Raw genomic sequence first — 23,992 nt, 5'->3', positions numbered from 1 at the left:
AAAGAGAGAGGGGGGGGGAGATAGATAGAGAGAGAGAGAGTGAGAAAGAAGGGGGGGGGATATAGGGTGGATAAAGAGAAGGGGATTCAGACAGACAGAAAAAAAGAAGAAAGGAAATAGATAAGAATGGGTGTATGGAAGAACGAAATAGAAAGAATGTCTAATCTCTAGTAAGAAGATTAGCGTGTGAAGAGTTTCGTCACAGCTACTCACTTTGTATCATCCTGCTTCTACGTAACGAAACGGACAAAAGAAATGCGTATGTGACTTTATGCAGTAGACATAACCGAGACCAGAAGGAAATTATGGCGCAGAAGGAAATGGCGCAGACTGAAGATATTATTCGTGATGAGGACAGAACTATAAACTACAGCTTCTTGGCGCTGGTTTCTCGGAGAGCTGCCAACATGAGCAGGTCTACGCCCGCGTCCTGTGGTGTGGCGGTTAGATGCTTCCCCGTAATACGCAAAAACCTGAGTTCGATTCCAGAATGGAGAATTTTAATCGAGTATCTAGATCTTTCTACCGGGATGCTGTAACCCTCTCAGCCTGGGCAGGTTTCGCCCTGGCGGGCTGGGTCGAAGCCTCCCTCCTACTAAAAAAGAAAGAAAAGAAATAAGGCTTGAGGAACTTTGACTTTGATGATAGACCAAGAGGTGGTGTGGGGGTTTTTCGGGGGTTAAAGATGGTTTTGTCTATTTTAAAGTAGGTTTTATCAGTTTTATTTACTTATTCCTGTGTCTCACATCTAAACAGCGAAACGAAAATATTGTGAACGCATACCATAGACACTACGGTTGTAATAGTAACAGCAACCAACCAACTAATGTGGGTGGTTGGCGGGTACTCTGGTGTAGTTCGCTCCTTCTTTTCTGTCAAACATATATTGTCTGGATCTCTTCTCCCTCTTTTTTATATACAACTCTAATCTTCGGCACTTATATGACCTTATTGTGTTGCAAGTGCCGTAAAACTCTCACGAAACTAAACCAACCAACCAACCAACCAACCAGCCTACCAACCGATTAAACAAACAAACAAACAAACCGACGAATTCCTGAGGGGAGACAAAGCTATAAAACCGTGGCGCAATAACAAACAGCACGTGTGTTCTTGAAGATTTGCCAACAGGCGATCTATGGGGACCTCCGTACGGGGCCACTGTAAAAACAGGTTACGACAGGTCGCCGCATTATGACAAACTGCTTCCCCCGCTCATCTCGACGGTTCTGGTATTTTACAGGGTTGGGAGGAAAGGGAGGATGGCGGTTTGTTTGTTTGTTTGTTTTTATTTTTTACTTCTTTTTTTTTTTTTTGGTTTTTGTTGGAGCATATCAAGGAAATTAAGATCAGAAGGGAGGAAAGTATAGTAATTGGGCAATCTACCTCCTTATTTCTAGCGCCCAGGCAAAGCTACATCATTCCCACTGCTTTCAGATCGTCTGTCAAGACGCGAAAGGTCATCATTGTTTGTTTGTTTGTTGTTTTTCCTTCCGAAGGGATGTATTTATGTTTACTTTCTTTGGTCGTAGTATTCTGCCTCCCAACCGATCCAAACTTCATCGATTTTTAAAAAGTTTTTTTTATTTATGTATTTATTTGTCTATATTTATTTGTTTGTCTGTTACTTAGTTTTTGTAGGTTATTTATTTTTTTATTTATATATTTATTTGTAATTTTATTTGTTTTATTTATTTATTGTTTTTCTTCTGTACAGAACTACTCCAAGACAAAGCCATCGACAACGGGGTGCTGGATCTACTCAACGACACCATCAGCCGCCATCTTGATGACGAGGACCTCACAAATATGGCGCTTCTAACGGTGGGCAGCATCACGGAAGCTGGTGAGTTCTTTTTTTTCATATTTCGTTTGATGATACATGTCTGCAGATCAAATTCCCCATTTCCTGGTGAGTCATATTTTGGAGTGAACCCGTTTCCAGTTACAGTATAGGCAGTTGAAACCGAGTCACGATTTAATGATGTTGTGGGAAGAAATATTGGAGGCACCTTTGAACCTAATGTTACTTGTGGCGAATTCAGAATTACTGTGTTTCAATTAATGGTAATCCAAATTTGGTTGAGTCTTGTAATATTACTCATTCACGCACATACACAACGAATTTTCACTAAAAAAAACACTTGCACGCGCGTGTGTGTGCATACGCACATGCGTGCGTGTGCACGCACATGCGTGGGTGTGCACACTCACATGCACGCGCACGCATACAAACACACATGCACATGCACACATACACGTTCATTAACTCTCCGACCCCGACACCCATAAACACACATAATAGAATATGATATATACACATTTCCTCTATACATTTGAGTGCGTCATATACATTTGAGTGCGTCAGCATAACAGCATTCTCTTATAGTTTTCTCAGAGTGTGAGTACGTCAAAATTACATCATTGTCTCATGATTTCCCCAGATTGTAGCAACGGTGAATGTGTCATCATAACATTATTATCTGATGATTCCCCTCAGATTCTGTGAGCTTGATTTCGCCAAAATAACATCATTATCATAATATTCCCCCAGATTCTGGCAAGGCGGCAGCGAGTCGGTCGGGCCTTCTGGACACGCTGAAGATGCTTCTGGACAGAGAGAGTTCTGTAGATCTTACAGAAATGATCCTGGAACTTCTCACTGGCATCATGGAGTCAGGTAAGTGTGAACTTCAGATGGGGTCATTTCTGGTTCACTAATTACCTGTATTACCTGTCCTGGGCAACAACGTCATTGCACACCGGACAGGTCCATAAGTGCTCAGTTCCCTCCAGCACCAAAGCCCGCCAGGTATCCATACTGATTGTTCCGGTGGCTGGCTGATTATGGTGACGTCTTTCCTTTCCAGATAATCGTTCCTTTCTTCCTTCTCCCCTCTCTATCCCAATTTCCCGCATCCTAATGATTGCGTGGTGTTCTGCTGTCTCCCTGTCTTCTTCATCCCGCAACTTTTTCTCCAGGGTCTTCAACACTTCCCCTTTGTCAAATTTCACCTCACCATCAACCACGGCACCTCCAGCCAGCCTATCAGCCTCCTCATTGCCTTTCACTCCAGAGTGCCCAGATTAGTGGTTTACTAATTTGCTGTGGAAATGGATGTACAGAAAAGTGGGAAGACATGGAGTGACATCAAGCGTCTAGCCCAGGATATGGAAAGGTGGAAAGTGTTTGTTGGTGACCTATATCCTGACCCAGGGTGAGAAAGGCAAAGATGATGATGAATTTGCTGTGAAGCATTTACACCACGATTGACACAGTTCAAGTCATTTAGGAAGTTGGCTGCTCTGTCCCTGTCTATACAAGGACATCCTGTTGAATACTGAAAACTAAAAAAAAGGAAATTGTTCAGGGGGAGTCTTATACATGGCACACACACACACATCCTAATGTTTTTTTTGTCATTTCATTTTATCTTTGGATGTGAAAAGGGTTATCTGAGTATTTTAGAATCATACCACCCTTTTCTGTCTTGCCTAGATTTTGATTCGCCACACTATATTTTGTTGATGGGAGCATTAAACATTTACAGCCAATTTTAATAATTAAAATTTTTTATGAAATTTGATAAATAATAATAATAATAATAGTAATAATAATAGTGGTATTTTATTGCGGATATCCATGCTGTACAACAGGCTCTTTGCACTTAATGACTAGAACTGTTAACCTCTTTTATCTCTCCTGCTGTCAGAGCCGGCCAAAGAGATGGCAGCAGAGAACGGACTGTGCAAGTCTCTGGTCAGCCTCATCCAGTCTGAGTCTCTCAGCCCCGAGGTGGTCAAGATGGCCTCGGACGTCTTCATCTCTGTGCTGGTTGGAGGTAGCCGAGGAAGCTGTGAATTATTGTCTGTTTTATTTTTTGTTGTGTAAATGATTTCTTGCGGTTTGCGTGTGTTTGTGTTTGTGCTTGTTTAGATAATATGTGTTTGTGTTGGTCTAGAAAGTTGTGATTTATTGTCTGCTAGTGATATATACATGTGTATTCTGTGTTGTACAAATGGTTTTTTGGGGGAGTTTGTGCTTGTGTATGGGTGTGTTTGCTTGACAGAGAGAAACGAACCCAGAGAAGAAACAGGCTGACTAACTTTATGAAATGTTGAGGCTTCACCTCCTAAATTATTTACATTGTGACAATGGGGCCGTAAAAAGTCTACATTAAAAAAGAGAGAGAAAAAAACCCAACTCATCTTGGCTCTAATGGAGATGCGGGTTTTTCCTCTTTCCGTCTCCAACCATTTTTCTTTCTGTGACAAAGCCATTTTGAAGGATTTATTTTTGTAGAATCTGACTGTAATCTGAAAAGGAAAAAAAAAAACAAAAAAAAACATGATCGCATTTTCAGAGAAACTCAAATGTGTTTCGCTTCAGAATGCAGGAAAATAAATTTCCTATCAGACAGAACACAGAAAAGTAAATCTTAACATAAAATAGTGGTTTGATTGAATATAGATACGATGAACTGGAAGAATGGAAAAGACTTGGAACTCATCAAGCCGTGAAATACAGCTCAGGGCCATAAGGCACAAGTCAAGTGAGCCGCAAAATGCAATTCCCAATAAGGAAGGAGTTGAATGTCCATACACTGTTCAAAAGGGGAGAAAAAACACAATCATACTCTTCCAAAGTTTCATGGTGGTGCGTCATGTTGAACAGAAGCATCATGAGTTTTTTTTATCTTGTCTGGGATTTTGAATGGCTGAGAGGAACCAATTTTTAAGCTATTCCGTCAATTTTGTTTGGCAAAGGCGTCTTGTAGAGAGAATCTTAAGAGTTGTTTTCCAATTTTATTCCACTTTACAATCGTAATTGTACCATTTCTCTTCTAGTTTTGACTTTTATCTCTTTAGGGAAAATAAGTCCCTATTACAAGCTCAACCACATGAAAAGATTCTGTTAGGTGAATTGATGGGGGGGGGGGGGGGGGTCCTCACTCTCTTTTTTTCTGCATTTTCTTCTTTTTTGGGGTTGTTGGTTTTTTTGTAAACAAGATATAATAACAAAAAAGCTGCTGCTGCATTGCCTGTGACACTCGGGACGTAAATGATGATAAATCTTTCGTGTGCTGGTGATCGTGCACATGAATCTGCTTTAACGGCCACCTTTCCTAGACAGCCACCTGTACAAAAAACCTCCCCCCCCCCCCTTTCCCCTTGCATTTAAAAAAAATTATATTGTAATGACACTGTCCAAGACGTTTACCTGTCCAGACAACCACTTCTCTCCTATACAATGAACAGTTTTAGACAGTTTCTACTGTATTTACATATCGCCACATTTTCTTTTGATCTTTATGGTTGAGAAAGTTCTTAATGTGATTAAACTGGTATTCTTGTCACTGTGAAATGTTTTAATTTTGTGCGAAAGAAGTCTTCCGTTCAGTGGTCATGCCATTGGTATAAAGCACACAGAGTTTATACTTGTGTGGGATAGATAAAGCATTTTATAAATGCAATCTATGACTATATTATAATTATTGTTATTATTATTATTAAAATTAATGTTATTATTATTATTGTTGTTGTTATTATTATTATTATTATTATTACGTACTATCAGGGTGTTGTTCAGTGTCCCTGTATTCCCTTAGATGACAGTATGGAGAAGCTGTACGCCTCAGGGGAGGGCCAGCTGTTCCTTCAGTCTGTAGAATGGCTCTCCTCTGACAAGGACCACCTCAAGACTTTGGGCAGTCTGGCAATTGGCAACTTTGCACGACGAGGTGAGGAGTCTGTCTGGCTTTAGATTACTCGTAATTGTAGATTTTTACCCCCCTCCATTCACACAATCAGGTAGTTAATGATAAAAATAATTGCATTGATATAGCACATTTCCACGCTCTGTAGCTTGCTCCTTGCGATGTACAACTATTATTACCCCAGCAGACCCTAGAACACAACTCAGAAACATTCTCTGCTTTGTGGGAAGCATACAGTGAAAGCTGTGGATTGCGTGCGCTCTAACAATAACACACTGACTAGATCTGTCTGTTGCCGGGTACCCATTCTCACCTGGTTGAAGTCAGGAAAACTTGCGTAAAGTGCCCTTTCTCAAGGACACAATGTCGGGCCCCTGACCGGATTCGAGCCCTCGACTTTACGGTTGCGAATCCAAGAGCCAGACCACTAGGCCACCGACGTCACGTTTAGGTGGTCTGCTTCAGCCTTGTCTGCCAGGACCAACACGAGCAGAGAGGGATGATATGTCCTAGGAGACAGATGGAGATTCTCAATGAGTATTCTCCCCACTCAGGAATAGGGCTTAAGTCTTGTGCATGCGACAGCGAAGCATATAACGACTGCATCACAAACACTGGTTTTAGATTACACCTGTGTTCCATAGACAAAGTTTTTTAAAAATAAAGACCCTCGTTGTTCATAGAAAAAAACATTAAAAACAGAATACAAGGAAATATGATATGCCCATTATGTTAAGCCAATGGGATATGTGGATACATTATTGTTAAAAATGGAGTAAATACTTATAAAGTGTACATGCTATAACTGACTAAATCTTTTTCTCGACCTGTTAGGGTTGGAGAGCTCCACTGCCTCTCCCTTTTTCTCTTCTTTCACTCATTTCTGTCATTCTGTCTTTCTTTTTTTTTTCCAACTCTGAACAACCATAATCCAGCCAGTTAGCTTGTTTCTTGATCAATTGCTCATGCATTTTTTCAAATTTATTTGTGGAGTTGTTTTTTTCCAGATGCATATTGCCAGCAGTTGGTCGAGAATGGCATCCTTGAGAAACTCATCTCCATACTCAAGTCCAACATCGGACCAGAGGCAAGCTTCACCCTACAGCATGCAGTGCTCAGCACATTGAGAAATCTGGCAATTCCTGGTGAGGAATGACATATGGGTCCGATCGTTAACATGTTGAATGAGCTTGTCTTTCAAATGGGCAATTTGTGTTAGGTATAGAATGAGACTTGAACAGCAAAAGAATAAAAATATTGTACACTTGTTTTATTAAAATTGTGCACAAAAAAAAAAAGAATATGGCACGCTTGTCACGGCGTCCAGAATTCTGTCTCAGCGATCTTTTAGTTAGTCCGGCCCCCCGGTAGGCATAAATCACCTGCAGGTGACCTGCAATTTCATGCGTCAGGTCGGGGATTGACCGGGGTCAACTCGTGCAAAGCGCTGTCCTATCTTGTCCTTATCAGAATGCGTTTCTTCCCCTAATTTCATGAGCCATAAAATGATGCTCACTCTACCCCTAGAATCTATTTCTTCACCAATTTCACTTCGTCTACGTCTTCTTGGTATCTTGTAAAAGTTTCAACAGTTTTCATTGATTTGTTTGGGAATAATAACAGTTTTAAATTATGAGTGTTAAGTGATCGGAAGTGACGTTAATAATGTGATCTCTTCAAATTACAAATCATTCCAAAATGAAACATGGGAGTTTATTTCTGTTTGCAAGGTGTGATAGCCATCAAATCATATTTAATAATGATGTGAATGTTGTTTTTCCAGCACTTTGCAGTGACTGGCAATCAGTTAGCGAATTGTGTTCCTAAGTAAAAATTGTTAAACTGCAAAGGGTCGGTCATACATATGAGACTTACAGAGTCTCTGAATGAACTTTGTCGGGTGTGCTGGCGTTTAAATTTAACTGTCAAACAAAAAAAGTACACAAAACCCCGATTTTGTAAGACAATGTCAGGAGATATTCTCTTGATTTACGGGTTTGATGTGAGGGACGAAGATGAACAGTTGTATTCCTCTAACATTTGTGTCCAGCGTTTTACCGCGATTTCAAATATCAAAAGGAGATATGGTGTTACGTCACGTCGATTCATGCCGCAAAAAAGCTGTTGACGCTAGTAGGAACATGTGGTGTGCGTTTGACAATAACGTAATGTGAATTCCTGCTCCGTTTGTCGGCATCGCTTGGGTGGCTGCATACAAAGATCCATTTCAAGCAAACATCGCAACACACCCCAAGCATACCTCCATCCCCATGTATACAAGGAACTAACAAACGCAATTTGTACAGAAACAAGAAAATACTCCCGCGAAACTGCAAAAATCGAGGAAGCAAGTGGACTGGAAGCAATGTTATATCTTCTCAATGAAAGATTTAGCCATGTTCACACTGCAATATCACATCTCAAACCAGTCAAACAATTTTCACTTCCAGAAATCCTCGTAGCAGTTGACAATTACATGGCCGCATTCAGACGCTATTTCCTCGCAAAGTTATTCCAAAGCAACACATATAAAATCAACACTGTATTCCACACATACAACAACACATGCTTGCTCTCGGACTTTTGGGAGAACAGGACACAGAAAGCGGTCTCAACACTGGAAGCCAGAGCACGAAGGATCCCAAACCAGATAGACATAATGCGTTTTAATGAAAGTTTTATTTTTGTGTAGCATCTCCTGCAAATAGCACCCTCATTGCATGCTGCTGGATATGTTTAGAAAGAAGAATTGTATTTATACTTTTATTCTGTACATGTTCATTTTGTGAAAAGAAATCGGTGCTGTATTGAAGCTACGTCAGTATATCATTATTTAGGAGGATACACATTCCATTGGATACAAAAGTCATGAATGCAGGGAAGCGTTTTGGCTATCATGCTAATGACAAATTCCATGTTCGTGCTGGAAACAAAATTTTGAGTTAGTCAATTTCTAAACACATTTTCCTGTTATACGTAGCAGTTTTGTAAATATTTAACGTTAGGCGTATAAGTTATTAGCCACTCAATATGTGTTTGTTGTTTTGACTAATTATAAATAGACATACCTTTTAAGAGCATCTAACTCCAAAACGTGAGCAGCCATGGTATTGCTATTTCGTACCAATAAAGAAGTTAAGTTGCTTTCTCTAAAGAACAAACTTGTGTTCACGTATGATATTTTTTGTTTGTGTAAGACGATAAAACATGTGTTGAAAAATTCATTTCACCGGCTACCGACGCAGGTAGCGGGAGGTCGGGTGAGTGACCTCTGGGTGACCGGCCCGCCATGACCTGGTCACTCCATCGCCGAGCCAACTAAAAGAACGGTGTTTGTACGCCTTGTTGTCTAAGCTAAACTCGGACAAAAATTAATAAGAACATTGTACGCTTATTTCAGGTCAATCTGTAGTAAAAGCAAATAAAAACTTTGTACACATGTCTAACTTAACTTGAACAAAAAAGAATAAGAACATTGAACAATTGTCTCAAGTTAAACTTGTGCAAAAAACAAGTGAACTGTGTACTTGTGTGGTAATTGAATTATAGTCTAATTCTTTGTCCTTTTCTGTTTGAATGTCCAGGTGGATGATTGACGGGCGCCGTGGTATGGTTTGCTCCTTCTTTCCTAGCAAACATTCGTTTTCTTTATCTCTCCTCTTTCTTTTCCTTGTATGTTACCATCTCGTAGTAATGCCTCTAATCTTGGACACTTATAAATACCTATTTGTCTTGTAATTGCCATAAAACTATTACTAGCAGGTGGTTGGAGGTCACCACTGGTAGGTTTTACTTCTTTACTGTATCTCTGTTGCTTGTTTTTGTCATTCTTACTTTCTCCCAGCACTAAATGACCTCTCTTGTGTCGATATGGTTCTTTTTACGCCTACAAACAAACTTTTACTAAAATTAAAACTAAACTCCCATCTCCAGTGTCTAACAAGCCCAAACTACAGGCAGCGGGAGTGATGGACGCCTGCCTTACCCTGATCCACTCAGAGGTCATGGCTGTCGTCTTCAAACTCTTGGGGGTTTTGAGGATGCTTATCGAAGGTCAAGGTATGTGGAGGAACAGGCGGAGTTTTTGTCCATTTTTATAGTTGTCTGTCTGCTGTGAGAATTGTTCATGTGAGACATGCCTCATTTCTGATAGATTTTATACAAATAAAGAGAAACGCATCTAATCAATAACATTCATTCAGTGTCGGGAAATTGTAAGAAAGACAGACAGAAACAACAGGGGGGAGGGGGGGTGCCCTTCGATTGCTGGCTCACATCTGTTAACCCGTATGGACTACGTTGTTTACATATTTTTTAAACTTTGTTTTAGATTTCAGGGGCATCTGTGATGCAGGCTCTGTGAAAGGAGGTTCTAAGGGGGAACAGGTTGTTACTCTGACTGTTCTTAGGTGGAGACCTTTGCATTTGTCTGTGTGTGTCTGTCTCTGTGTTTATGGTCTCTGTGTCTGTCTTCTCTTTGTATAAAAGCCCTCTTGCCTTGACCTCAATACTTCCTGAATTGTTTTGTTTTCTTAATACCCTGTCCCATCTTTGGGTGCTACGTAAATGATTGAATTTGTTTCAGATTCAGGTTAATCATACTGGCATATGTGGTGGAGTCGTTAGGCTATTGCCACGCATGCGGAAGACCTGAGGTCAATTCTCAGGTGGGAGAATTTTGATCGAAGAGCTCGGTCTTTCTGCTGGGATGTTGTATCCCTCTCAGCTCCGGTTGGCCCCGACAGGCAGGGTCAAATCCACCCCTTAAATCAGCTAAATTGTGTTGAGCCAAAAAATAAAAATTTGATAACAAACAAGGAGAAAATGTCGATTTCTTCTATTTCATAATTTTTATGTGCGCCTGATTTCACCGCGATGCCTCACAATTGTTTTATTTTTTACCACTAAAATAATTTCATCCAATAAAAACTATAACTACTGGTTACTTTCTCCTTTCTTTCAGATAAGTTATTTTAACTGCTGCTTGAAGTTTAAACTTTAAAACTGAACAATTTTATGTGCCTCAGAGTAAGTTCAAAAGCGAATTTTATTTTCCTGTATTTTTGCTAGCCGCCTGGTTTTAGTTTAAACAGAGTTCATTTATGAAATGGAACCTTTGATTTAATTCACATGTATACTTTGTACGTGCCGTTGTTTCAAAACTTTCTTGCAGGTTTCTGTCAGAGCAACATTTTTCATCCCCCCATTGTTTCAAAACTTCCTTGCAGGTTTCTGTCAGAGCAACATTTTTCATCCCCCCATTGTTTCAAAACTTTCTTGCAGGTTTCTGTCAGAGCAACATTTTTCATCCCCCCATTGTTTCAAAACTTCCTTGCAGGTTTCTGTCAGAGCAACAGTTTTCATCCCCCCATTGTTTCAAAACTTCCATGCAGGTTTCTGTCAGAGCAACAGTTTTCATCCCCCCATTGTTTCAAAACTTCCATGCAGGTTTCTGTCAGAGCAACATTTTTCATCCCCCCATTGTTTCAAAACTTCCATGCAGGTTTCTGTCAGAGCAACATTTTTCATCCCCCCATTGTTTCAAAACTTCCATGCAGGTTTCTGTCAGAGCAACAGTTTTCATCCCCCCATTGTTTCAAAACTTCCATGCAGGTTTCTGTCAGAGCAACATTTTTCATCCCCCGGGGCGGTGCTACTGACTGAAGTGTTTGTAGGCCATTCCCAAAGGGGGGACATTAATAGGTTCTTATGCACTGTAGAATTGTAAACTCTAAATGGGCTGTTTCATCAATGTCATGCTCATAACTGTGCCTGAACTGCAACAGGGAACTGCTGGTTTGTCTTTCCTAAGCTTTGCTATCATCATTTTCCTCTACTTCCTTTGTATGTTTGTCACACTCTTGTGACCGGCTATTTCCTTTTTTTCTTTCATTACGTATGTCAATTTTATTAAATCTAAATGTGAAATGTCCTTTCTGACAGTAAGTGGATGGCAGGTGCTCAGGTACGGTTTGCTTCTTCCTTCCTAATTGACAGCTATCATCTTTATTTTTCTTCCTTCTTTTCTTTGCAAATTACTCTCCAGTAGCACCTTTTTTTGTTGGCATTTATATAACCTGTTTGCTTTGCAAGTGCCGTAAAACTCTTACTAAACTAAAACCTTTCTGACAGAGGCTGCTGCAATGAAACTGGGTCAGGAGCGAACGTTCCTGGAATGCCTGGCGGAATGGTGTAGTGTGGAGGCTCATGCTGGGGTCAAAGGTTAGTGAAAACAGTGGAAACTGTCCAAGACGACCACCTAACAATTGTCAAGGAGAAAAGTTGTTGTCTTAGGCAGGACATTGTCAGTATAATAATTTTTTTTAAATGCAATAAGGAAGTAGGAAGTGGTCGTCTGTACAGGTAATTTTCTTGCAAAGGTAGCTGTTAGAGCAAGCGTACAGGAGGTGGTTGGCGGGTGCTCTGGTGTGGTTTTCTCCTTTTTGCCTATCAAATGTCTATCCTCCTTATCTCTCCTACCTCTTTTTGTGTTTTTTACTTGGAGGAACTATTATTAGGAGAGGCCGCGAGTCGCGTAACGTGAAGCCGCTGCAGACGACGGTCGGCCATGTTTGTGAGATCATCAGCTCAGTTCTCTCAGTTGTAAACTTAGTGTCGACCGAATGGCAGTTTGCGTAGCGTTCGGGTCCGGTGGGCCTCTCATTCAAAGGTCCTGGGTTCGAATCCGAGTAGTGACGGAAAAATTTTGTTCTCTAAAATTCTACTTTCTCTTTCGTCTGCTTTCATCTCCACTTTCTGCCCTACCTCCTCAGGGCTCCGGACTCTTTCTGCAGCCTTTCTACTGCTACTCCTTGGCTCCTTCTTACCTCTGTCTTTCAGCCACACCCCTGATCTTCTGGTAGGAAAGATCTACCCCTAGCCTTCTCGGACAAGGGCGAAAAAATCTCGGAGGTCGCGTATGCAAGTTGCGCAAATTAAAGGTCCCTTGGTGGTCTAAAATCGATAAGAGTAGGCTTCGGTCGCCACTCAGGCAAAATTCAAAATTTCCTACCAACTTAAAATGTTTAATGTGTCCCTCGCACTCATATGACTTATGCAGTTGCGAGTGCCGCAAAACACTTATAAGACCTACGAAAAATGTTTTTAAAAATATCAGTCTCCAGCAATGGCACTGAACTTGATGACGAAGTGCCTTCTGATTTAGCCGAAAATGCATCTCACAGTAAAAACAGAATGAAAAAAGATTGCAGAAAATTCAGTTTGCCACGTATGTGCCTAGATCTAGTCTAGCATACTTGTCAATTTGCTCTGCATGTTGCTTACATTGCTGGTTTTGTGTTGTTAAGGTTGACAAAGCATTTGAAAATGTGAAACCTGCATCGGTGCCTTTGTTGACTCCAATGTGTCAAAAGTAAATTCCTTGCTGTTTTTTGAAGTCTCGTCGGAGGTTCGACAGTGCCTTCAAAGAATGTCATTGAAGTGTGTTTGGTGTGTGAATAACATTTTTGATGCCATGTGTCGTCTGTCTGGGCAGGGGGTGTGACATTGTCAAGAGAGAAATGTCATAAATTAGTGCAATCTGTTTTGAAAATCTTCTTATTATAATTAGCCTATCATTTCAAATTCTCTGTTAATTTTCAATACCCTTAACAGTATTTTGTAAAATTTAGATAAAGTGTCTGGGTGTTTTAAAGGTGCCCCTCCCTCCTCGCTTTATTTGGGGGGGGGGGGGGCTGTTTTATTCTTGTTTTTTTGTTGTTGTTGTTGTTTTTTTTGTGTGTGGGGGGGGGGGGCAATTTCCACCATCATACTTCACTCTTATCTGCCTTACCCTCATTCTTTGCCCATCCCATCCCACCCTCACTACCATCTTTTGTGTAATCATTTTCAATTTTGTTAGAAATATATTCTGTTGTAAGTTTAAATCAAGAAGACTACGTTTTTGTAAAAATAATGTCAGTGATGACATCATTTTGCACTGATGAAGTTCTATGACCGAAAAGTCTGCAAATTTTGTTATCCCGTTTATATTTTTGTTTTGATCCTTATTATCCCAATTTCTTCTCTTAAACAAGTAAAAAAAAAAAATTATCTTACCGTCACAATGTGTATACATAGTACATGTATTACCAAATGTTCGACTGAGTGAGCTGGTAATTTGATGCAAGTAAGATTTCTTACTGTCCTTATTATATTGTTACTATCAAAAAGTCTTCGTTTTTTTGTAAAAATAATGAAGTTCGACTACCAAAAACTCAGAAAATGTTATCATCCCGTTTATAATTTTGTTTTGATCCTTATTATCCCAATTTCGTCTCTAAAACATGTAAAACAGAATATCTTACCATCACAATGTGTATACATAGTACACGTATTACTGTAAATATTCGACTAAATGAGCTGGTAATTTGATGCAAGTAAGATTTGTTAACATCCTTATTACATTACAACTGTACGTGAGTGCTTATAATGCTGTAATTAACATTGACAAAGAAATTTTGAGAGACAATGGAGTCCGAGCAGCTTGTTTTGAAAGGAGATTACGCTGCGTATGCTGCTTTGTTTTGAACTTACAAAGATGGCGGCAGGCCCGATAAGCTCCGCCCTTTCGGCTTCAACTTGGTTGGAACTGTTGAGCGGGCGACGCAACGTTAGGGCCTCTCCCTATATAGTTACTCCAAGGTTTTTTACTCTCTTGCAACAGTTCTAATCTCCGGCACTTACATGACCTTATTGTGTGGCAAGTGCCATAAAACTCTTACCAAAACATAAAACAAGCAGGTTAATTCAACTGTACTTGCAGGCATGAAATGTGAGCAAAACTTTAGTCCAAGTAATCAGCAATGAGCCATGATTTGTTGTGTCAATGTGTTGTGGTTTGTTGAAGAAAGCCCAGGTCTCATCGCTACTTAAAAAAAAATATTATAGTCACAGCTTAAACAGATGGTTGGAGGCGGCGCTGGTAGGTCCTATTTTCTTTTCTTTCCCACAGCATATCTTTTTGTTAGTCTGTCTTGTGTTACTACTTTTTCTAAATGGCTGTAATCACGTCAACAAACTAATTCTATTCTTTCTTTAGTTGTTTTTGCCCGTCTGTCTGTCTTGTGTTATTTACATTTTCTAAATGGTTGTTACCATTTCGATGTACTAATCTTCCTTGCCATTCAAAATGTAGAGGTGGGCAAAATCCAGATAATCTATAGGATAATAAGATAACCGGATAATTCTCAATGAAACATTATCCGAATTCAGACTCTTAACTCTCTTTTTTCCTGACCCGTTTTCCGAAGTGGGTGCACCCATTTGTTGAAATGATGCTACCCGCTTGTCGGCGTGGTTCTAACCTATTTGCCGAAGCGGTTCATATCATATTATTTGCTGAAGAGGTGCACTAAGATAGTATCCGGATTTTGCTAAAGCGACTCACTGCCCAGCCCTATCAAAATGCATCCTAATCTGTCCTTGTCAAATAGTAAATTGTGGCCATTTTCAGCTGATTTCCACTAGACTAAGTAAATTCAAGAATGACTCTTATCTTTGTTTGTCTCAACAACACAACTTTATATGAAGAGTGGAACTCGGATTCAAAGAGCTCGGATTCAACGAGGACTCGGATTCAACGAGATGAGATAGATTCCCCGGGTTTTTTTTTCTTCTTTAAAATCAAGTGGTCCAGGCGTTGAACGTCGCAGATCAGATACAAATGCGCCTGTCTTTTTTTCCTGCTCAGCAACTGATCATTATTACAACGATAAGCTATTCTTGACGTATCTACGTAATGAATTGTGCACTGGTCTATGGAATCAAAAGTTGCCATATGCTAGGCTCTACACAGCAACAAAACTTTTTGGTAAACACTCGAGATGACACAGGTGTGTGCATTTGAACGAATCGGTCTTTTTTTTACACAGCTCATAATATGCAGGCATTTCAGGCACTACTTGTGACTTCTCTTTATACATTACTTGCTCAGTGCCTGTAATTATCTACACAAAACCTTGTGTTTGCTATAACGATCACTCAGGTTCAACGAGATTTTAGGTCAGGTCCGGCGACCTCGTTGAATCCGAGTTCCACTGTATGCAGTTAATCACCAATGTGAGCTGTGATGAGCCACTGTCTTAATTCAAGATCATCAGTGTCAACTGATGAGTTTTCTGTAATCAATACTTGTCATCTGATATCTCAAGATGGTATGTCTGTGTATTTGTGAATTTATGTACACCATTGTAAAACAAGTTTTGTGGATGGTTGGCGGGTGCTCTGGTGTGGTTTGCTTCTTCTTTCTTATCAAACATCTATCGTCCTTATCTCTCCTCATTCTTTTTTGTGTTTGTTACTCTCTTGTAACACCTCTAATCTTCGGTACTTACATGACCTTATTGTGTTGCAAGTGCTGTAAAACACTTACTAAAACTAAAAAACAAGTTTCCCAAGGGGATCACTGAAGTGAGATTTATTTTATATTATTTTTTGATAATTGAAAAATATTTTCTAAAGCTATGTTCATTGTCGATTCCAATTTTTCAAGGTGTTATTAATGAAATCTCTGAATCCAGGCCACAGCTCACACTACCTTTACCTTGCTGTGTTCTACTTTTCAGGGGAGGCGACCAGAGTGATGGCTTCATTGGTTAAAAACAGTCGGTCCACCGCAGTCATTCAGAATCTCATCCGAGCCGAAGGATTAGTTCATCTGGTCGCTATGGCAACCTCAGAGCACTTGGTTATGCAAAACGAGGCTGTGATGGCTCTGACAATTATTTGCTCAGTAGCATTAGGTAGGCAGTTTCAACAGGAGCCAAACTATTTAACCCTGTACTGTACATAGAACAGGTCTAGGTGATCATACAAATGACAAAACAAAAACAGTAATGGTAATAACAATGATAATAATAATATACAAATAATAATGATATTAATGGCAATAATGATGATAATGGTAATATGCAAATAATACTGATAATAATGGTAATAATAATAATAATAATACTGATAGTAATGTTAAAATAAATATAATATTGATAATATTAATTGTATTTATATAATGCATATTTATGCTCTGCTGCGTACTTAACGCCCTCTACATGTATTATTACCCCAGCTCACCCTTGAACACTCAGAATCCAAACCCAACAAGACACCCCCCCCCCCACTCCCTCACACACACCCTCACATACATTCCCCCCCCCCCCCCCCCTCCGCCAACAAAAAACAATCTAATCAACCTCAGCAGAACAGCTGAACGATGCAACGCCTCTCTTCTGCTTTCAGGGGAGGCAGCTGTGTCCTTGAAAGAGGCTGGCCTCAGTTCTACTGTGCTGACTTTGCTAAAGGAGCAGACTCTGCCTTCAGAGATGGTGATCAATGTCTTGAGTTTACTCAAGGCCGTCACAGCTTCAGGTATTTATATATATATACACCGAATGCGATAATCGAGACGGAGAGAGAGAGAGAGAGGTTTGAAGTATATCTCTCATCTACTTCTGATAATATTATTATCTCTGTGTAGTTTCTATGTTATTCTTCATTTTTATTGAGCGTTGTGCTGCCAGTCAACATGAGGCTAATGATGACGATGAAGATAATGTTAGAATGGTTAGAGAGGTCAGTTTTTATTTCTTTGTAAAATTTTGAATGATATGTGCTTTATTGAAGGCAAAAGGAACGCTTAACGAAACATATTGTCAGTGTCTGACTCTAATTGTGTATCCATTAAATTAGGTCAAACACTTTGTTTATTTTTATTTTTTTAAATTGTTTTTTGACTGGGAGGGGAATATAATTTTTTTCTTGGTATCTTCCAAAATTGTTTGAAATTTTGTTCAGAATGTTCTATTTCCTGATTATTGTATCACCAATTGTGGTTACGGTTGTGAATAGTATAATTTGAGACAAAAAAAGGGTTTGACCTTATTTACCAGATTTCTCAGTTAGACTTGGACACTGACCAATATATATACATACGGCATTGCTGTCGCAAGAAAAGTACTGTACTCTTTTTTACCCAATTTTGCAGAGTGAGCAAACAAACTTCTAAAAATACTAAATTGGGGGGGGGGGGGGGAGTTTGTTTTTTTGTTTTGCGGGGTTTTTTGTTTTTTTGTGTGTGACAACAGTGAACATTCACTTACCAACACACTCGGAAGCACACTCACACACATATAATATTTATGATTGTGCATGTATGTGTGCGGACGCGTCATAATTTCTTAGTTTTTACCCGTCGCTGCTGTTTTGCAGCTCATTCTGAGCTATTTATGCCTCATAATGGCTGGTTAGGCCAAAATCGTTTTGGTTTTGTTTAGTTTATTATTTGAATGGAAACTCATCCCTCAAGATCCTCTATCTAACCCTTTCTCCCTCTATCCTTTCCTGCTAGTAGACTCGGCAGTTTGTAGATTCCCTCATTCAGAGCCTATTAAGTTATTCATTACACATCATCAGTACCTACCTGACTCTACTATCCTGCGAGCCATATTGTGCCCTATCTCCAAGCATGTCTGTGTCCGTATTTATAGGGATATCGGTGTTAGATCAATCAGCTGTTTGGGTGTCACTCCACTTTTCTAAAAGTCTGGATTTCCGGAAGTTAACAAGTTTTCTAGTTTTATAAACTGTGTTTATTTTTCCGAGTTTATGCCCCCCGCCCCCCAACCCCTCCACCCACCAAAAAAAAACTGCCCTTGAAAAAAAAAATCGAATGTAATCGCTTGGTTTTGATTATTGATTTGTAAGGGCACCAGCTGTTTATGTATACATTCTGGTTTACCGAATGGATAGATATTTAATTATGGCATTTTCTTAAAGTGAAAAATTCAAGAAGTGATATGGGAATTGTATTGTGTGTAGCTGGCATCCATCTTAACGGTAAAAGATGCTGCCATCAATGAAGAAGAGAGACATACTATTTTATTACACATTTTGTTTAGTTGTTGACTGAAACCTGATTCCTTTTTCCCCTGAACACGACTGTAAATCTACAACATTGATTTCTCTGACTTCCTTTGTCCGTGTCACTGGAATGAGTGAGCTACTATACCAAGCCATATTCCTAATAGGATTTCTCTCTGATTATAATCTGATTATATGGACATATGGTCAACCTTTATTTTTATTTTTTTCGGAGACTAGAAATGTTGAAAAAAGGAAGACGGATAGTAGAATGGCCAAATTGCTGGAGTGAGTGACAGAGAAATAGAAGTGAAATTTAAAAAATAGATGGTAAAAAGGCTATCTAAGGAATGTGAATTGATTTGAAGGAATAAAACGAACGAGACAGCTTTCGACTAGTTTTGTGGACTTGAGGATATAAGATTCAAGTACATGTCTATGGGAGAGGGTGTGTTAGGACATTTAAGACATGAGAGAGTTAAAAAAGAACAAAGATGTCTTTTTTTCTTTGGACCTGGGTTGATACCTGTAGTAAAATTGTAGCTTGTCAAAAGTGTGCTTCATATTTGGAATGTGTTGACCAGATGTTCAGATTTAAATGGTTCCTTATTCACGATTTTATTTTTGTACATGGACTCTAGAGACCTTTTGGTTCTGAGCTCTTTAATGCAATGACAGGCAACAATGTGAAGTAAGGTTTCTGTTGCATAGCTTGTTGTTAATTATTGCAAGTGTTTTACTCCGCCATTGACACAGTTTAGATCGTTGAGGAATTGAGCTACTTTGACCCTGCCCCTCACTGTCCTCCCCATGTGGTAAATGAATTCATGTCCTCTGCGTGCAAGGGGAGGAGTCTGCCAATACACACTCTGTGGACGCTAGTTCTGGAATTAGGTGCAAGATATCAGCCAGGGTTAATAGTTGAGGTCAAAACTATTGTTTTTCATATCTTGTTTTGTTTTGGGGGGTTTTCTGGAGTCTACCGTGTGCTCAGAAACAGTTATACACTTTTTCCCTCTTTGCTGAAGTAATTGCTTTTGTTTACAGTGAATCTTTTTTAAAAATATTTCCCTCTTGATACATGTCTTTTGATGAAGTAGAAAAGAGATTGCCCACGAAGACAGTTCACTACAAGATGACACTTTGTCTTGTGGAAAAAAATGAGGTTATAGGTGTTGATATAAACATATTGTTTTGTTTCTAATATTATACTCAATATTCTTTTTTTCATTAACTAATCTTTGCCCCTGCTCTTTATATACAAGATATGTCACTCCCTAAAAATATTATCAAACATGTTACAGTATAGTCTTCCCCATCCTCATATTCGACAGTTTGAGGGGTTCTTTTGATCTCAAATAGAGGAAGGAAACACTTTGTAATGAACAGTCTTTTTTCCCTCTTTTTTTTTTACCGTAGAGGCATTTTTCAAACTTCTTTATAACATTCTCATACTTGTTCTTTATACTTTTGATCTGAGTTTTGAAATGGTTTGGTTAGAAATTATTATGGGCTTATTTATATTTACATGTATATTAAATTTAAGTCATGTACCCTTTAGACTCAATGAGTGGTTGGTGGGTGCTCTGGTCTGGCTTGCTACTACTTTCCTATCAAACATCGTCCTTATCTGTCTTCCTTCTTTTCCTTAAACGTTACAATCAAGTACACTTCAAATCTTTAGCACTTATTAATATGACCTATTTGTGTTGCAAATGCAATAAAACTCTCACTAAAACTGAACTTAAGGCTCACATGACTTCACGACCGTGTCTTTGCAAACATTATTTATTATGAGATGAGCTTGCTTTTAGAGCTGTGGTGTGAAAGCGCTACTTGATGAAGTCTGATGTTGGGGTGTTGCACGACACGCGGCTGCCTGTTCCAACCCTACCCAATAACCATACCTCATTTCTTATCCCCCTCCCCCTCTCCCCCACCTCGGATTTTCAGCCTCCCCTCCCACACCTACGCCTTGTGCTCTACTCGCCTGCACCGGCCTCATGCCAGACGTTCGCAGTAGGCGCCCCTTTTCCTTTCTCCTTCGTTGTCTCACGGTGTTGTGGATTTCCTCGTTATGTTCTGTCATAGAAACCTATGTGTTGTTGGAGCCAAACCTCTTACATCATAAAATGAGCGGGTCTGAATGGGAAAGAATTGACCAATCTATTATGTGATTGCATTTAAGTTAACCGTTGCCTCACAGAATGAGCGAAACTAGTATTAAATGGAATACGCCAAACTATTTTGTAATTGGTTAAACCAAACTACAATGTAATAGATTTTGCCACATTTTTGTATTATGATGAAATGAGCCAAAGTATTATGCAATAAAATGAATCAAACTGTTGTATACTAGAATGAGCCAGACTGTAATGTGATAGATGAAGCCTCACCTTGTGTTATCAAATGAGCCAAGTTATTCTGTAATTGAAGGAGCCAAACTGTTATGTAATAGAAGTATGCTAACTATTATGTGAAAGAATGAGCCACACTATTATCTACTAGAATGAGGCATACTTTTATGCAATAGAATCAGCAAACTTTTTTTGTAATAGAATGAGCCAAGCTTCTATCTGTTAAAGCTAGCGAAATCTTATGTGAAAGAATTTATGTCTCTATTTTTGAATAAATTTCGCCAAACATTTATCTACCACTTTAAATGAGCTATACTATGTTTTACCGCAATTAGATAAACCCTATATATTTTGTACATGTAATAGAATTAACCGATTTCAGTCCTTCAGATATTGCTTCTTGCTGATTGTTTATCCGTGCCTGATTCAGCAGAACACTTGTCTAATAGTTCAAGTCTTCTCGTTAAGATTTCCTTTTTCCCGTGCCAAAGTTTGAGCAATACTTTGCTTTCGTGTCTACTTTGCTGTGTATTGCAGTGTTGTCACAATTGTTAATTCATATTATTTGTTTCAGAAGCAGACGTTTTTTTATTCCGAAGAATTATGTTAAGAAATTTTTACACATTTACATCTAGCTGACTGTGCCTTCTAATGTAAAACCTGTTTCTGGTAAAACGCTGCATAGCTCCCTAATTTTTGGGTAAAAGTGAATTTAGGGGTTGGGGAAGATGTATTCACAATGAGAATAGCATGTATGTGCTGACTGCCGTGTACCGCCTCGTTTGATTGGATAAAGTAATAAACTATTTATTTATTATCCCTGTTTTGACCCCCTTACATGTACAGATATTCTGCCGTATGCTGACAAAATGCCTTTTCCTTATTCAAAACAGTTTAAAGAAATCAACGATTTTCGATTTTCTCATATTATCTAAAGTATTTTACTCATTATGTCAACAGTTGATCTCGCACCCTGAAGAGAATGTCATTCCCTATGCTCAACAGATATTACGATAAGATACATCTTTATTGTCCAGATCCTGGCACATTGGTTTGGTGTTTCACCACCTACACCCACACACACGCGCACACACACACACACACACACACACACACACACACACACACACACACAAACACACGCACACACATTACACATTGGTTTGGTGTTTCACCACCTACACCCACACATGCACGCACGCACGCACACACACACACACACACACACACACACACACACACACACACACAAACACACGCACACACATTACACATTGGTTTGGTGTTTCACCACCTACACCCACACATGCACGCACGCACGCACACACACACACACACACACACACACACACACACACACACACACACACACACACACACACACATGTACTGTTCACGCAGTACATATACTAAAATTGGAAAGATACAGAGAAGACTAGCATGGCCCCTGCATAAGGATGACACGCAAATTCGTGAAGCGTTCCATATTTTTTTACGTTCAGCCAGATGTGCACTGGCACAATCAGTGGAAGGACCCTCGGCAACATTTTGGAGAGAGCAACGGAGCATCAATGGACGTGCAGGGATGTTGCTTCCTGAAACAATGAACAATGAACACACACACGTGCGCACACACACCCATATGCATACACACATTCTTCTTTCACACATCCTCTCTTCCAAACATACTTGTACATTTAACCATATTAATACAATAGTATGCTTGCGCTTGCAAACAAGCTCACAGTCACATGCATAATATAAATGAACAGTAATTATAAACATTAATAGTAGATACATAGTCAGTATTCTAATTGTAACTCAATGGTATTATGATATTATAGGAGATGATATAGGAAAGCCGAAAATCGTTGATTTCTTAGAACTTCTGTGAATACGAAAAAGGTGTTTTTGTCAACATACAGCTCTATTGAGATACAATGGTTTCTCTTTGCCTGGCTGCTGCATTAGACCCCCCCCCCCCCACACTTTTTCTTCAGACTTTTATCATAAATTGTTCTGCCTTGATGTCATTCATATTTTTGCTTGTATATTTTGTTGTTATTGATATATTGTTTAAGTGTTAAAGTGTTAGTATATTCCTGTGCAATCCAGGTAAAACCGCATCTGTCTATCTGTTTCATGTTACATGTATAAAAACAATGTTGTTGGGTTTTTTTTTAATTTCAAACTATGTGGGGGGGGGGGGTTTATTCTTTTGTTTTTGGTTCTTTTGGGGGGATTTTTTTTTTTTTAGGGGGGGAGGGGTTGTGGGCTGTTTGTATTTTCATGTCAGGACTCCTCCATAGGCTCTCATTTTGACCATTAGCTGTTGTTTTGCTTTTTAGTGTCTTTGCTGTAACCTGTCCAAAGTTGTTGCAAGGTGTGTTTTTGTGGCAAAAATGTTATCTCTGCATTCCCTTCGAATTATGTTTACATCTACTTTTTTTTTCCTCTTAATTGATGGTCCTGCCGGCCGTCACTGATAGGTCATAATATACTTGTTTTCTGTCCCCCTGTTGTGTCTGTCTGCCTGTCTTGCTATTTCCCAACATTAAGTAACCATTGTTGCGTCAGTGTGCTTCTCTTTACTCAAACATGGCGTTGCGTGATTTTTACACCCGTTTCAAAGTAGTCACATTGTTTAAAAGTTAATTTGCAAATCCGAAGGAGTCATAATGGTCAGTGATGTAGCTTGACACAGATGAGCAGATGGTAGTCAACTATGGTTTAAGTCCTATTTGAATTGCTTGGTTGTTCCCAAAGGTGAACATGTTCATGCTGGGTAGGTCATGGTTGAAGGATGCCACTGATAGGTCCTTCTTCTAGACTCTCCTCTCTTTTGTCTCTGCCAACACTAAATCGCCATTACTGTGTCAATGTGCTCCTTTTTTCAAACATTATTTAAATGCTTATAAAGATTCAACATATAGAAATAGCCTTTTTTTGGTACAATCGTTAACCTGCATATCACTACCATGTAGCCTTTGATGTCCTTGAAATCAGTGCAGAAAGAGGGACTTTTCTTGGTAAAAGTGAAAGAAAATTTCTTCGAAACCCCCC

General features: G+C 39.3%; 1 protein-coding gene and 1 non-coding gene across 3 annotated transcripts in view; both read left to right on the top strand.

Annotated features, from left to right (window-relative positions):
• The window catches only part of LOC101862765 (rap1 GTPase-GDP dissociation stimulator 1), a 63,738-nt gene that overhangs the window by 33,166 nt on the left and 6,580 nt on the right, over positions 1-23,992 (top strand). The window contains exons 6-15 of one of the 2 annotated variants that reach the window (XM_005112386.3): positions 1,718-1,846; positions 2,555-2,680; positions 3,714-3,842; positions 5,610-5,741; positions 6,725-6,862; positions 9,651-9,776; positions 11,850-11,939; positions 16,283-16,459; positions 16,953-17,081; positions 20,526-20,591. In XM_005112386.3, coding sequence (XP_005112443.1) covers positions 1,718-1,846; positions 2,555-2,680; positions 3,714-3,842; positions 5,610-5,741; positions 6,725-6,862; positions 9,651-9,776; positions 11,850-11,939; positions 16,283-16,459; positions 16,953-17,081; positions 20,526-20,591 — 1,242 coding nt within the window. The remainder of the gene's footprint in view (positions 1-1,717; positions 1,847-2,554; positions 2,681-3,713; positions 3,843-5,609; positions 5,742-6,724; positions 6,863-9,650; positions 9,777-11,849; positions 11,940-16,282; positions 16,460-16,952; positions 17,082-20,525; positions 20,592-23,992) is intronic. The other variant, XM_005112387.3, reaches the window with a different exon arrangement.
• Positions 22,316-22,421, top strand: LOC118478941. Its single transcript, XR_004859374.1, has one exon. It is a non-coding gene; the product is annotated as a U6 spliceosomal RNA (small nuclear RNA).

Source organism: Aplysia californica, unplaced genomic scaffold (assembly GCF_000002075.1).
Source record: "Aplysia californica isolate F4 #8 unplaced genomic scaffold, AplCal3.0 scaffold01255, whole genome shotgun sequence".
Lineage (NCBI taxonomy): Eukaryota > Metazoa > Mollusca > Gastropoda > Aplysiida > Aplysiidae > Aplysia > Aplysia californica.
Note: the sequence above shows the minus strand (reverse complement) of the source record. Positions and strands in the feature narration are given on the sequence as shown.